Consider the following 13,755-nt stretch of genomic DNA (forward strand, 5'->3'; position numbering starts at 1 on the left):
CGTTGAATATTAATGAGAACTGGCACAAACAGAGGTGAGTCTGCCTGCAGGCTTTCTATACCACGCTAGAATGGCTTGAAACAAGGTAACCAAGGCACTTTTTCCACAAAAAAATGTTAGAGTCCATGGTAAAACTTACATTCCAACACAGTAATGAAATACGTGTGGCAGGGCACCTTTAAGGGATCACTAAAGTTGTTACAACCCCCCTGAGCGAGACATAAATGTCTACCAAATATCATGGTAGTCTACACTATAGTTGACAAAATCTTTCAAACAAAATCTTATAATGGCAGAAGATGAAACATCGTTAGGATTTATCATCTGGTACTCATAAAGAATGTTTGTGCAAAATTGTGGTGCCAATCCATCCAATAAATGTTGAGATATTCACAGTACAAGAAAACGTTGACTTGCTAATGGTTCTAGAGGAGAAATTATCAAAGTCAATCATCAAGTGGAGCATTAAATCTACACTTGCTTATGGACCAAAACTGTGGACTATCCTGTACATAGTTATCTAACATGAAACTTCAGCACTTAGGAACTAGGTTTGGATATCTGGACATGTAGTTGCCTGGATACACTTTGGCCAGTCCCACTTCTATTGGCCCTGCACATCCACAGAGCAGGCCAGAGACTATAGGCTGGAGGCAGGATGAGTAAGTCCACTGATGAAGACCAGCTTTAAATCAATATACGTGTATGTGTGTATGCGTGTGTGCGCGCGCGTGTGTGTGTGTGTGTGTATAAAGGACAAAAAACAGTCCGTTTTTATTTCCATCAGTGGTCAGCTCACAGGCCCTGCTCTTAATCACCCATGCGGACACACCTCCGGTTCTAGGACAGCATGGGCTCTGCTGATACCGGATACATTCATACACACACACACACACACACACACACACACACACACACACACACACACACACACACACACACACACACACACACACACACAGAGAGAAAAGTAGAGCAGATCTAGAGAGAAGCAGAGAGCCAGGATGAGTCACTACTGCCTACACAGGAAGCTTAATCTGAGAGGGAGGGGATGAATGAAAGTGAGTGTGATGGTGTGGAAAGAGCACAGGAAGACAGTGTGTGTTTGAGCGTGCATGTGTGTGTCACTTGGTAGGAATTATTAGGAAAGACTTTCTTGCAGTGTAAAGTGAAGACGCTTTCACACTGACACACAATCAATATCTTAGTAATAAAACATTCCCAATTTTAGACAGATTGTCAAAGTGAAAAAGATGAAGATTAGACGAGCAAAGAACACACTCTTAGTTGCAGTCTGCTACCCAAACAGATTTCTGAGTGTTATTAGTTAACATGTGACAGGTACCTTGATGTGATGGTGAACCACTCTGTCTGCTGTCCCCTCCACTGTACTGTCATCTACCGCGGAGGAGGTCTTCAAACGACAGAGACTGTCTCTGTGTTGTGAGAAAGGACAGCCGGGGTTCCAGGGCACGCTGGCCATCCGATGCAGGGTTATGGGTCTTTTTGTGCAGCGCAAAGCCAAGTTATTAGTGGATAGGGGTACATTGAGGGAAGGTTCGCTACAACATTTCTGGTTAGGCCCTGAGCCCCACTTTTCTCTGGACAAGGGTCTATCAGTGTGTCCGTCAATGTCCACTGAGTTTGTCTGTCCCCTTATGCCCTGCAGGGAAATAGGACTTTGCAATCGGATGTTGGCCACACGGGGGATGAAGTCCCTCAGGGTGGACGACCCGTGATGTGTAGGCGTCCCGGGATCCAGCTGGGCAAAATCAGAGTCTAAGCGAATGTCCTCTCTAGGGGGCAGCATTCTTTGGGGCAGATCCTCCAGAGATGTCAGTGAATCGTTGCGCAGACGACTGTATTTGGTGCGTTTCAGCATGCCTGTAAAAGATGAAACAGAAAGTGTGACAATCAGATATGCTGCACAGGGATTTTCATTTGACTGATTATGACTGTAGTGACAAAAGTTATGAGCTACCTGGTAAGAGTCCTTTCTGTGATTTGACGCAAGGCAAGGCTTTCTCTCTCATAATCAGGGAACTGGACAAGGGAGAGCACTAGGACAAAGTAGAAAAGAGAGCAGGAATTAGACTAAACATTCACAGTTATCATACAAGGGTTTGATTTAATAAAGTAGATTTGACTACAGAAAGCAGAAAGGCTTGAAATACATTCAGTTGATCATTTTTGTTGAATTGCTTATCAGTTGATGTTTGGGAAATGACTTATCATCTGGCGTAATATGTCCTCAAATCATTACGGTCCGTTACAGTAGATTCAACTCACCAGCGTGGGACTGGGGATGTCCTGTGTAGTCTACAGTCCAGTCATGCTGTGTACACCCCCATCAGAACTCTCACACAACCCAGACACTTTCTCAGTCAGTTACCAGGCTCCCAGCTTGGTATCCACATTAACTTTCCTCCCGTCTGTCTTTTCTTTCTGAGGCACAGCAGAACTGAGCAGCTTTTTATGAATGAACTTTTCCCTTTTTTTATGAATGAGAGACTCTCGCTCAATTCCTCTATCTCTCTATGGCGGTGCATGCAGATGAATGTGTGAATGGAGCGGAGGAGCGATTGACAGACGGCCCCTAAGGCTCTCTCCCCCTCCCTTATCCATAAGCTACCATCCAATCACAGGACAGTAGGGTGACTCATGCTGTACACACTCTCTCTCTCTCTCTCTCTCTCTCATACACACACTATAGTACATGAGTGCTCTATTCCTCTCTTCTAACATCATATGAGTTATTAAAACATCGGGTTTCCCCCTAAAAACGTTTTCACTTAATCTCAGAAACAGCTTTTCAAAAAAAAAAAAAAAAAACAATAGATTAAATTTACACAAGAGATTACGTAGTGTACCTATTGCATGTCATATTCAATTGACCTGCGAAGAGGAAGATTGATTTAACTGAAATTTGCATTTCCGTTTGATTCCAATCTGAGCCATACGCCAAACACAAACTAAAGAGTGTTTTACATCCTGTACTTAATCCTGAATAAAAGATTAATATCTAACAACAGCAAAAGGCAGGCAGAGTGTAGAAGTACTCGGGCCTGGAATTACAGATTAAAATAAAGAAAGGTAAGAGTAAAGAACAATTTCTGACTTCAAACAAATAGCTTAATTGCAAATAACTAGACAACTGTATACCTAAATAAGTCTGAGTGTGTAACAGTGTACAGCAGAGTTTTGTCCCTTCCTAGTGGACGTTTAGTAAAACTGTAATCTAGGCCTGCAACTAACATTTTATATTGATTATCTGAAGGGGTTTCGATTAACTGATGTATCATTTGGTCTATGGAATGTTGCAAAAATAGTTACAAATAAATAAAAAGCCATTTATTCTCAGAGTCCTACATGACATGATTCAAAGACATTGTATTTACTATCATATACAACAGAGAAAAGCGTTGAATTCTCACCTTTCAGACATGGAAACTGATTATTTGGCATTTTGGCTCAGAAAGTGACTGAAATGAATAATCATCTTATCATCACCAATCACTTATCAAACTAGTTGCAGATTCCTATTCTGTTTCAGTTCCGCTGCAATCTCATTGTGTACATGCAGATGAAACAATCAACGGTGGATAGAAGACAAGGCATCAGTCAAAGGATTTACTTAAACAACATTTTAATGATGTTAATCATCAGTCCATATATGTTAAGAGTGATAACAGGATTATGACAAACAGCCTATAACAATGTTGCTAGGGATGTACAGTCTGAAAGAGACGGTCTTAAATATCCATATAAAGACAAGGAACACGCTGAAAAAAGTACTTCATTGAACCGTTTTTTTTTTTTTTTGTTCACATTAGTTACAAGACCTTTACCAGTACTGTATTTACATAGTGCAAAGAAACACACTTGTTGTCAATTAACATACTTCAAACACTTTGATGGAAGTCGTAGCAACAAAAAGCCTACACACAGCGTACCTTTTATCATACTAGAAATGCTTTCATAATCATATGATAAGTATGGTATTCAGTACATGTCATCTCCCATCTCACGGCTTTACATTGCATACAGCCCGGCATACTGCATTTCAACTCACCGACTCATCATCGACTGGTCACTATGATTCACTATTAAATACCAATATCAAATTGGATTCCAACTGTTAAAACTATCAAATGGCTTTAATAACAGGATGATTGCATTTTTTTTTTTTAAATACAATTCAACATCTCTTTTGTACACTTGTATTTACAAGGGTTTATTATTAGTATGTGCGTGACTTTGCGACCACTTGTTTGACACCCAGTGATGAGGAACCTTCTCAGCTGTGGTGAATTGACTTCTGGCTGGCGGTTGCAGCTAGGTGCTCCATTTAATTTGTAAACAACTACTTTTGCTTTTTTTGTCAACTATGGCAGTGTAGTGTAGAGTATACACAGGGGGGGGGGGGGGGGGGGGGGGGGGTGTAACTTTCCAGTACCCTAATTCTTTCATAATGTCATAAACTACACAGACAGGCCCAAAGCTTTACAACTAACTTCTCTCGAACCGCTTATTTAACAAAACACTTGATGGATGGAAAAAAATCTCAATCTTCACTTCTCATTTCTCAGTTTGTACATCTTCCATTCTTCCCCCCACATCTTAGTCCCTCCCACCTGCGATGCGAGCGGAGGAGGCAAGGAAGAGCCGAGAGGAGAGAGAGGAGTTGAGGCAACAGGCATTAAACAAAAGGAGATTATACTACCTCGGAGTCGTTATTATAAAGCAACGTCAATTAAATATGATGTGTGGCACAGCTGCCATGCTTTGTATTTTTCAGCTGTGTGTCACACCTCTTTGTATGTCACAGGTGCTGAAAAGACTTTTGCAGACAAGACACCTGTGCGTCCCCGCTCATAGCCCCTCCGGCAAGCCTCCTCTATCCTCAAGATGCATTTTAGGAATCAAGATCATTTAGGATGGCGTGCTAAGATTGACTTTGGGGTCACAGGTTGGTGGACAGAGGAGAGATGAGGAGGCACAAAATAGAGAAATGAGAAGAGCCCATTGTTGGCGTTAGGTCATTACCAAGCCTTGGAAGGCCCCCCCCCCATCAGAGAACAAACACCGCCAGAGAAAACAAAACAGGAGCACTTCTTTTTTTAATGAAGTACAGACAGCATTTGGGGAACTCCAGTCAGAGGAAAACATCCCAAATAGTTTCACACTAGGCAAGACCCATATGACAAACCATGATATACTGTAGTAGAGCCACATAGACAAGGTTATATACACAAAGCTTGTTTTGCTTCTTAGAAGTTAAAGTCGTCTGAATCATCTGAATACAGAATGGGACACTTATTATTTGAACATTAAAAAACACTCTCTGAAGGCCGATAGGTGGGAGTGGTTTTGGTAGAAAGACAGAACACCCCTGACACTCATATTCTGCGAGGAAAGCTAAATAACTAAGATGTATTTAAGAAATACATGTCTCCTTCCCTTGTGGAGCAGGTGAAAAAACAAAACATTATTTACAAAGATAAAGCTCAAGAACACAGCAATAATGAATGCAAACAATATGAACACACACACACACACACTCACACACAAGCACACAAATACTTGCAGAGCTGTACACCTTCTGAGCTCTGTATAAAGTAAGATGGGAGCTGAAAGGTTCCAACTTTCCTCCTCTGTGAGCGAAAGCAGTTCAACATTTTTTTGCGCTCATCACTCATTTAACGCTCCTAGAAATGTCCTTGACTCTACAAGAGTTCGCTTTTGGAGGAGGAAAGTCAAAAACTTCCCACTGATTCAAGTGTAGCAGGTTATGGCCCCAAGAAGTGAGGGCATCCTTTTAAATTACAAGATGAGTGTTGGGCCCTGTTCAGACCTGGCATCAATCACAAGTGGACAGCTTGCTCTCAGTAGGTGTATTCACATACCAGGCATTCGACTGCTTCTCCACATGAGTCTTTAGTGACCCCTTGTGATTAATTAATTGCCTGGCAAAGGTGGCATTGAGGCACCGAGCTTCAGAAAGCCGGGACAAAGAGCTCTTTGATCTATGCAGAGCAAAAACACCAACACATCACAGACAGTTAATGTGATAATCTAACCCTAACAGCTAAGACCCAAGATTTACCGTGATTTCTCAATGGTTCTTTGACATGAGAAATACTCTTACCTCAATACCTCAATGTGTTCTCAATGCATCTTGGATGCATTTACACCTGTACTTAAAGCTTGCCACCTGTGATTGGCAAGACGTATGCTAATGTCAGGTCTGAACAGTGGTTGACTGTGTTAGTTGTTTGGTCTGCGACGCTGTGTGTTGGTAAGTTGGTCAGTTTCTCTGTAATACGTGTGAGTGTTGGTCAGTTGGTGGGATACCTGAGATTATGTCTGGTGTCAGGGGTTAGAGACACAGGAGAAAAGCTGCTGGTTGCTGTGAAGAGGGATGTGAGAGCAACAGAGGAAATGAGTGTATGAAAGAACAGAGGGATGAGGAGGAGAGGTGACATCAACCAGTGACCTTCTTTGCATCCTCTTGCTCATTACCGTCTGTCCTCGTCTCTGTGATGTCCGCGGAATCAAGGTCCTCCTCCTCTTCACTCTGCCCTCTCTCCTCTTCATCGTCATCGTCTTCCTCCTCCTCCTCTTCCGTACTTTCCTGGCTCTTTCCCAGCTGCAGGTTTTCCAGGGTCTTTGACACCCAGGATTCGATACGGCTGCTGAGGGTGGGGACCTCCACAGAAATGGGTTCAGGGGTGTAGTCCTCCTCTTCTTCCTCCTCTTCTTCTGCCTCTTCCAACATCCCAGGGACCAGGGTGGAAGTGGTGGAGGTGATGGAGGAGTTCAGCGGGCCCCTGCAGCTCCCATCCAATGAGCCTGTCTCTGTGCTCTGCTGAGAGGCCAGCTCCAGCCTGTCGTCAACCCGGACCTCGTCTCTCTCACCGTTACCCTGTGTCAGTGTCGGAGGCACCGCCCTGGGCTGGGGAGCAGTGGAGCCAGGTGGGGCGGCGTTGGTGGTGGCTGCCAGGGTCTCCCCATCTTTCTGGGTGGCTGTGGCAGGTGCAGGGCGACTCGGCTCAACCTCTACAGGCTCCAAGGCATCTGAAGTCTCCACCATACTCCTCCAGTTGGTCTCTGAAGGAATTAATAGATTTGGTATGCTTCATAACTGGGACCTTTACTTAAGTAATCAGAATACATCTTCCGACATCGATTACGGATAACCCTACAAAGCTATGACAGAAAATAAGGGAGCTTACCGTATTCCTTTTCATTGACCTCTGAGATGGGCTCAGAGAAGATAGAGCAAAAGGAAATAGCGGAAGCAGCGGAGTGGTTGCGGGAATGCCCCATGTGGTGTGGGACTTTCTTGTCATTTTTCAGAGCCTCCTCGGCCTGCTCCTGCTCCAGAGCTGACACCATGTCCTTGTAGGCCTTCCTAGCCTCTTCGGTCAGAGACACCAAACGGTTGAAGAGACCCTAAAAGGAGGTTTTACCAAGTCAGTAAGAGGCAAAAAATTATGAGATATTCAGAGATTATCCTGTGTTTCTACTGCTTTATACTGACAACTACTGACCAAATGCATATATTTTATTTGTTTGATCATTCACGTGATGATAGATAGATTTACCTCAGCTCCAGAGTAGTTGAAAATGCCAACCACACTAACAGGCACAAGTTTGTTGACGCAGCGTCCAAGAGCTTTTCTGCCCAAGGCAAACACAAATGGGATCTCCTGATCCCTAGCCATAGCAATTACATTGTATAGAGCTTCATCCAATCCACCTGCAACAGTAAACAGTTAGTGACTCAAATGTATTTCAAATTTCAGAAAATAAATGAACAGAAACAGAAGATATCAGCTAATGACTTGAACAGTACAAGAACCTGCCGTTTTGGGATTATCAAAGTTGTACTACCCTTTGGTGAGTGTTTATCATGACTTTCTTTATTGGAAATATAAACCTGCAATATGTTTTTACCTACTTTGGGGCAGTGGACACATAATTATATATTTTTAAATCAACTAATTAATAACAATTACATTTTAAGTTTATGTGCAAAATCTTTAGCACACAGTTGCTTATTTACACATCCAACAGTGACGGAGCAACATTATCATTCATCTGGAGTGGTATTTCTGGATAACTCGCGAATTCAAGTCCACTCTCTTATAACTCCTAAGAGGAAAAATCCCAAGCGTACAAGCTATTCAGTCTGCCATTTTGTGCTAACAGGTAGTGTACAGACTTAACTGCAACATTATTTACCTTTGGCCTGGATCTTTTCACAGTTGGGAGAGATGATGACACACTTAATCTTATGCAACTTCATGTGCTTGGTGACCTCTCTGAGACCCATGACCAGGCGGCGTTTGGATTTGGCCTTGGTAGGATCCTTCTGGTAGACTCGTTCCTGGAAGCGAACCAGTTCCTGTAACAGCATCGTGACGCCCTCATCTATCTCCTTACTTAACACTTGGTTACAGTACCTGCAGATTAAAACCATGAGAGGGCAGAGAAAAACGTTCAAAGCATTGTTTTCATCTCTGTGGCTACAACAATGACGATTGACATCCATTTTTAACAAGCACAAATAATGCTTGTAGGATGGGCCTTGCGGCCTTTTTAAGAAAGGCAGAGCCATCAGCAAGCAGGCATACTCCCAGTAGCTTTGTGGTTTGATAAAATCGGAAGATCGACGTAGTGTGGCCTGAGGAACAAGCGTCCTGGCGTTTAGAGCTGAGGAGGAGGAGCTTAGCTACAGAAGCCTTTTGGAGGCTTTAAATGCTAAATCTGTTAGAGAAGGGTGGGCTGGGACAATAGGCCTACAGCTGAAGACACAAAGCAGTGTTTGTGACCACTGGCACACATTTTTGCTGAGATGGAACAATGTGCTTGCCGTCTGTGCCATTCTCTACAATTCTTTATTGTACAGTTCCCACCTTAAAACACCCGTTAACTTTTAGAGTACACTTCATTCAAGGCTCTGGTTTTGGAGTGGGAGATGTATTTGCTTTGCTAACCATTTTTTGTCACCACATGGGGCATTTTTAAGACATTTCATTGCCTCTGTTCAATATTATTTTTCTCACTCCACTTGGGGTGAAAGTGTGTACTTACTCTCTGAAACGTCGGCTGTGGATCTTGGTGATGGCATTTGAGGCCATAGGACTCCCGATGCCAGAGCTAGCAGGAGAACCCTGGGACACCGGGGTGATGCTATATGGAGAATTCTGACTGGCCGGTGAAAGGGACGCATCACTGGGCATACTCAGACCATTGTCTGTGGTACAAACAGCAGACCAGAAATAGTTAGAAAATATATCATGGGTAAAGAATATGGCTACACAACTGAATTGTTTTCACTTCTTACTAATAAATTACCCTCACTTTCTTGGGAGGCAGGCTCTCGTGCAAGATCATCAGTGAAATGTAGAGACTCATCCCCATGCTCCTCCTGCCCTGAAGACTCTTGTTCTACACTCGTCTTCCCTTTCTTCCCTTCACGTTCCTTCAAGATAATCTATCAAAAAAAACAGAACAAAAATGTCAAAAAACAAGGGCATTAAAAACATTTGCAGGTTCAAAGATCCATTTCTTTTTCCAATTTTTATGTAGACGGAATAACACCTTCCTCTCAAGTCTCCTAAATGATTAACTTCAACTTAAATTATTAACCTTCTTAAGGGCTGTTGGCCGTTTTACTTTAGGGATCTCCCTCTCCTTCCCTCTCTTGATACGGGGTGCGGTGGAATCCAGGGAATTGTGTGGGGCCGAGTATGGCTGCTGATGACCCTTCAACATAGATGGCATGCTGGTCAAGCCTGAACCGTGGAATGGAGTAGTTGTTCCAACTGAAGAAAAGGACAAAAAAACAGAATACAGACAGAAAGTCTAAGTACATGCAGGTTAAAAAGAAATTAGGAGTGTGTGTTTTGTAAGTTGGACAATCAAAAGAGTATCGAGTTGAATCAAGACTTTAACAGTCTAAAATTAATATTGTCATTTACTGCAGGACTGTTGTATTGTGAGATGCTTGTTTATCTTCTCATACCACTTGTTAATGTCTGATTGAGTTTATGAGTACCTGTAAAAGACAGTGGCTTGGTATTGGTGAGTTGTCTGGCCTTCATAGCCTGCTGGTGTTTCTCCAAAGCTGCTAGCATGTCTCCCAGGTCCAGCTCGACAGAGGTTTTACTCTTCTTCCCTGCTGCTTTAGTGAATGCCTCCTGCCGAGTGAGGAAAGATAATGTAGAACAAGGTCACACCACCAATGAACCAGTCAAATACAACACAGGATCAGAATGGTAATCATAGCCCAGGCAGTGGTGAAGACCACAACTAATGAAATAAGGCATAGAAATGCATCGAAAAGCCATGACAGTCAGTCCGAACCCATCCGACAAGACTAGCTCACATAATGGAAGTTTATACCTGTAATTTCTTCTGTTCCATGCTGATCTCAGAGTACTCCTGTGCAGTGGCCAAGGCAGCAGCCAGAGCCTTCTTCCTCTGGCTCTTGGCCCTCTTGGGAACAGAGGTGGTAATGGGGATGGGTGTCTGCACAATGTTGATAGGGGAGTTTTCTGGCAGGTTATCCAGCTGTGATGCGTGCAGAGACACAAGTTAGAATTAAATAGGGGTGTACAGATAAACCAATACAAGAGTCAGATATTCTACACACATTCTGCAAAAATCTATTTGTTTGTCAAAAAACAATCTTTCCAAAGTGCTCTCTATATCCTGCTGCACTTCTGTGCCTCTAGCAGAGAGCCTTCCTAAACAGTCGTCTTAAGAAAGCAATGTCCAGGCGCCTGGGTAGCTCACGGCGCAGCAGTCGTTGGTTCAATTGTGACCTGCGACCCTTTACTGCATATCTTTGCCCTTCTCTCTACCCTTTCAAGTCTAAGTTGTCTTCTCAAAAATGGCTTAAAAATGGCCCAAAAAATAACCTAACAAAAAATAAAAAAATAAACACACAGCGCTTTTCCTTACCAGGTTTTTGGGCAGTTTAGGTTGCGCGTGTGTCTGGGCTGAAGTAGATTCTGGTTTGGTGCTGCGTTGGACAGCCCCTCCAGAAGAGAGATCAGGGAACTCATCTTCATCCTGACAAGAATGTAGAAAACGTTTTAGCACAACAGACTCTGCCTAAAACTAATCGAAAATGAGTGTGATGTAGGCCTGCACGATTAATCGTAAAAAAATTGTGATCTTGATTCACCCTGTTCACCATTTCATTTTTAAATTAATGACATTTTTTTTTTTTTTAATAACTTTGGTTCCCATTTAATTTTACGAGCCAAATGCATCACAAACGCTACTACTTTCTTCTGTGAGTTTTAAACAGACTGTTTAAAATAGGTTTTAAAGCCCTGTAATGCTCTCCCTTTTCTTCATTGAGGCCTCTATGTGACAGGCTTGTGGTGATGCGCAATGTGCTATAGGTGCCAAAAATAATATAATAATAACATATCTTTCCGACCGTGACATTTCCCATAGACATGTATACAGTCCCTGACAAAAGTCTTGTCGCTTATCTATTTTGAAGAAACACCTGCTATTAACCTGACTTTTAATCAATTGGTGTAAGAAATAGCTCATATGAAAAGCTAAAACCCTCCCAAATGATGTTCAATGCACTGAAATAAATTAGTTTCACTAAACAAATATTTATTATTTAAACAAGACAGAAAGGTCAAATTTTGGCAAGACAAAAGTTTTGTCGCCTACACATAAATTGAACAAATTTACTACAAATAATGTCAAAAATATGTCAGCAAATTAAATAGCGGTGCTGTGAGATTCAAATTTAATATCTTGTATGACTTCCATGAGCTTGAAGGACGGCATCCATGCGGTTTGGTAAGGATTCATACAATGTATTGATGAAGTCATCAGGAATAGCTAGGAAAGCAGTCTTGCATGCCTCCCAGAGTTCATCAATATTCTTTGGTTTGGTCCTCCATGCTTCCTCTTTCATCCTACCCCACATATGCTCAATGATGTTCATGTCTGGTGACTGGGCCAGCCAATCCTGGAGCATCTTGATCTTCTTCGCCTTGAGGAACTTTGAAGTGGAGATGGAAGTATGCGATGGAGCACCATCCTGCTGGAGAATTTGGCCTCTTTTATGGTTGGGAATATAAGAGGTAGCTAAGATTTCTTGGTATTTGAGACTATTGATGTTGCCTTCCACCCTGCAGATCTCTTGCACACCCCCATACTGGATGTAACCCAGACCATGATTTTTCTGCCACCAAACTTCACTGTTTTCTGGGTGAATCTTGGATCCATGCGGGCTCCAGTAGGTCTCCTGCAATATTTGCGGCAACTGTGGTGTAATTCAACAGAAGATTCATCTGAAAATCCACTTTCTTCCACTTCTCCACGTCCATCCTTAGCAGGCTGTGGCCTTGGCAAATGCCACACGGTTTTTTCAATTGTCTTTTTTTAGTGCTGGCTTCTGGGCACTGATTCAACCATGGAGGCCATTTCAAGACAGAATCTGACAAACCGTTCTGGTTGACACAGGGACTTCAGGGACCAGTCTGGTGAGCTCTGCTGCAGTGGAAAATGGGCTGGCTTGGATTTTCGAACCAACAAACGTCCTCTCGAGCAGTTGTCTTGCGGGGTCTGCCTGACCTGGGCTTGTCAAAAACATCTCCAGTGTCTTCAATGTTTTTTAATCCTCTGTACTTGACGCTGAGACCATGAAGGTGTCTGCCACATCAGCAGTGGATCTGGTCTTCACCTCTTGATAATCAAAACTTTAGTCTCAGGGTGAATCTTAGGCATGTTTGCAGAGGTCTAGTTACAGTTGATGTGAAGGTCTAGTGTACTGGGTTTGTTTTATACACACCTGAGACCTAATTGATCCATTATAGTCACAGGTGAAGCTCATATGACAAGGCGACAACACTTATGTCTTGCAAAAATTGACTCAATGGGCTTTACCAAGCTGTGAATATTAGAATACTTTTTGACCGTTTCTTTTTGCAGTGAAACATTATAACAAAAGCTGTTGGGATTAAAATGAGCCATTTCTTGTAAATAAATCTTGATTAGAAATATATTTCAGCGGCACTTCAGGTCAATTTGTACACAAGCGACAAGACTTTTGTCAGGGACTGTAGTTTCCGACTGGGAACCCAGAAATTCCGTCATTCAATGTAAAATTGAACACAACAAACAACAGTCCGTGACCCTCGCCTGGCATCATGGCGGTACCGGAAGTTGGAAGAAAGCGCCAGAGTCCAATTGATTATGACGGTCAGATAAAAGCAAGTGCCTGTGCCTAGTCTGTTTAGGTTTTTCTCTTGGAACACGTCAAACACATTCTGCACTTACTGCTGCGTCTTGTGTTGACTGTTTACACATCTGTGCTCATCATCATATTTACATTGCTTGTATCGGTGTCATTGTTAAATACATCGTGAATACATATTTCTAAAATTGTATGATGTTTTTGTTAAGTTATTATTACTTATACTATACAGGCTATACTTATAATACTTTTTCTGACCTTTTCAAATCCAACAAATAACCCATATTACAAAAAAGACTAAACTAATAAAAACTAAACTAGTAAACCCACTTTAAAAACCAATTAAAACTAAACTGAATTTGAAAACAAAAAGTCAAAACGAAATAAAAATAAAAACTAATGGAAAATTCGAAATTATAATAACCTTGGTTTGGTATTGCCAATTTGTTTTGTTTTATCATGGTCAAAAAAAAATAGTGGCAGACAATCGTAATATCAATTCTAAGCAAAAA

General features: G+C 42.2%; 2 protein-coding genes across 6 annotated transcripts in view; both read right to left on the reverse strand.

The window, feature by feature from the left end:
- LOC116703619 (SHC-transforming protein 3) overlaps positions 1–2,561 on the reverse strand; it is an 11,763-nt gene extending 9,202 nt beyond the window's left edge. For all 3 annotated transcript variants that reach the window (XM_032538591.1, XM_032538503.1, XM_032538669.1), the window contains exons 1-3: positions 2,290–2,561; positions 1,982–2,060; positions 1,346–1,884 (exon numbers count right to left, since the gene is read on the reverse strand). In XM_032538591.1, the coding sequence (XP_032394482.1) occupies positions 1,346–1,884; positions 1,982–2,033 (591 nt within the window). In that variant the 5' untranslated portion in view covers positions 2,034–2,060; positions 2,290–2,561. The remainder of the gene's footprint in view (positions 1–1,345; positions 1,885–1,981; positions 2,061–2,289) is intronic.
- Positions 2,562–3,629: 1,068 nt separating this feature from the next.
- The window catches only part of secisbp2l (SECIS binding protein 2-like), a 20,469-nt gene continuing 10,343 nt past the window's right edge, over positions 3,630–13,755 (reverse strand). For 2 of the 3 annotated variants that reach the window (XM_032536165.1, XM_032536089.1), the window contains exons 9-18: positions 10,975–11,085; positions 10,414–10,581; positions 10,067–10,208; positions 9,658–9,833; positions 9,364–9,502; positions 9,100–9,262; positions 8,248–8,468; positions 7,608–7,762; positions 7,236–7,455; positions 3,630–7,110 (exon numbers count right to left, since the gene is read on the reverse strand). In XM_032536165.1, the coding sequence (XP_032392056.1) occupies positions 6,485–7,110; positions 7,236–7,455; positions 7,608–7,762; positions 8,248–8,468; positions 9,100–9,262; positions 9,364–9,502; positions 9,658–9,833; positions 10,067–10,208; positions 10,414–10,581; positions 10,975–11,085 (2,121 nt within the window). In that variant the 3' untranslated portion in view covers positions 3,630–6,484. The remainder of the gene's footprint in view (positions 7,111–7,235; positions 7,456–7,607; positions 7,763–8,247; positions 8,469–9,099; positions 9,263–9,363; positions 9,503–9,657; positions 9,834–10,066; positions 10,209–10,413; positions 10,582–10,974; positions 11,086–13,755) is intronic. The other variant, XM_032536256.1, reaches the window with a different exon arrangement.

Source organism: Etheostoma spectabile, chromosome 1 (assembly GCF_008692095.1).
Source record: "Etheostoma spectabile isolate EspeVRDwgs_2016 chromosome 1, UIUC_Espe_1.0, whole genome shotgun sequence".
Taxonomy (NCBI): domain Eukaryota; kingdom Metazoa; phylum Chordata; class Actinopteri; order Perciformes; family Percidae; genus Etheostoma; species Etheostoma spectabile.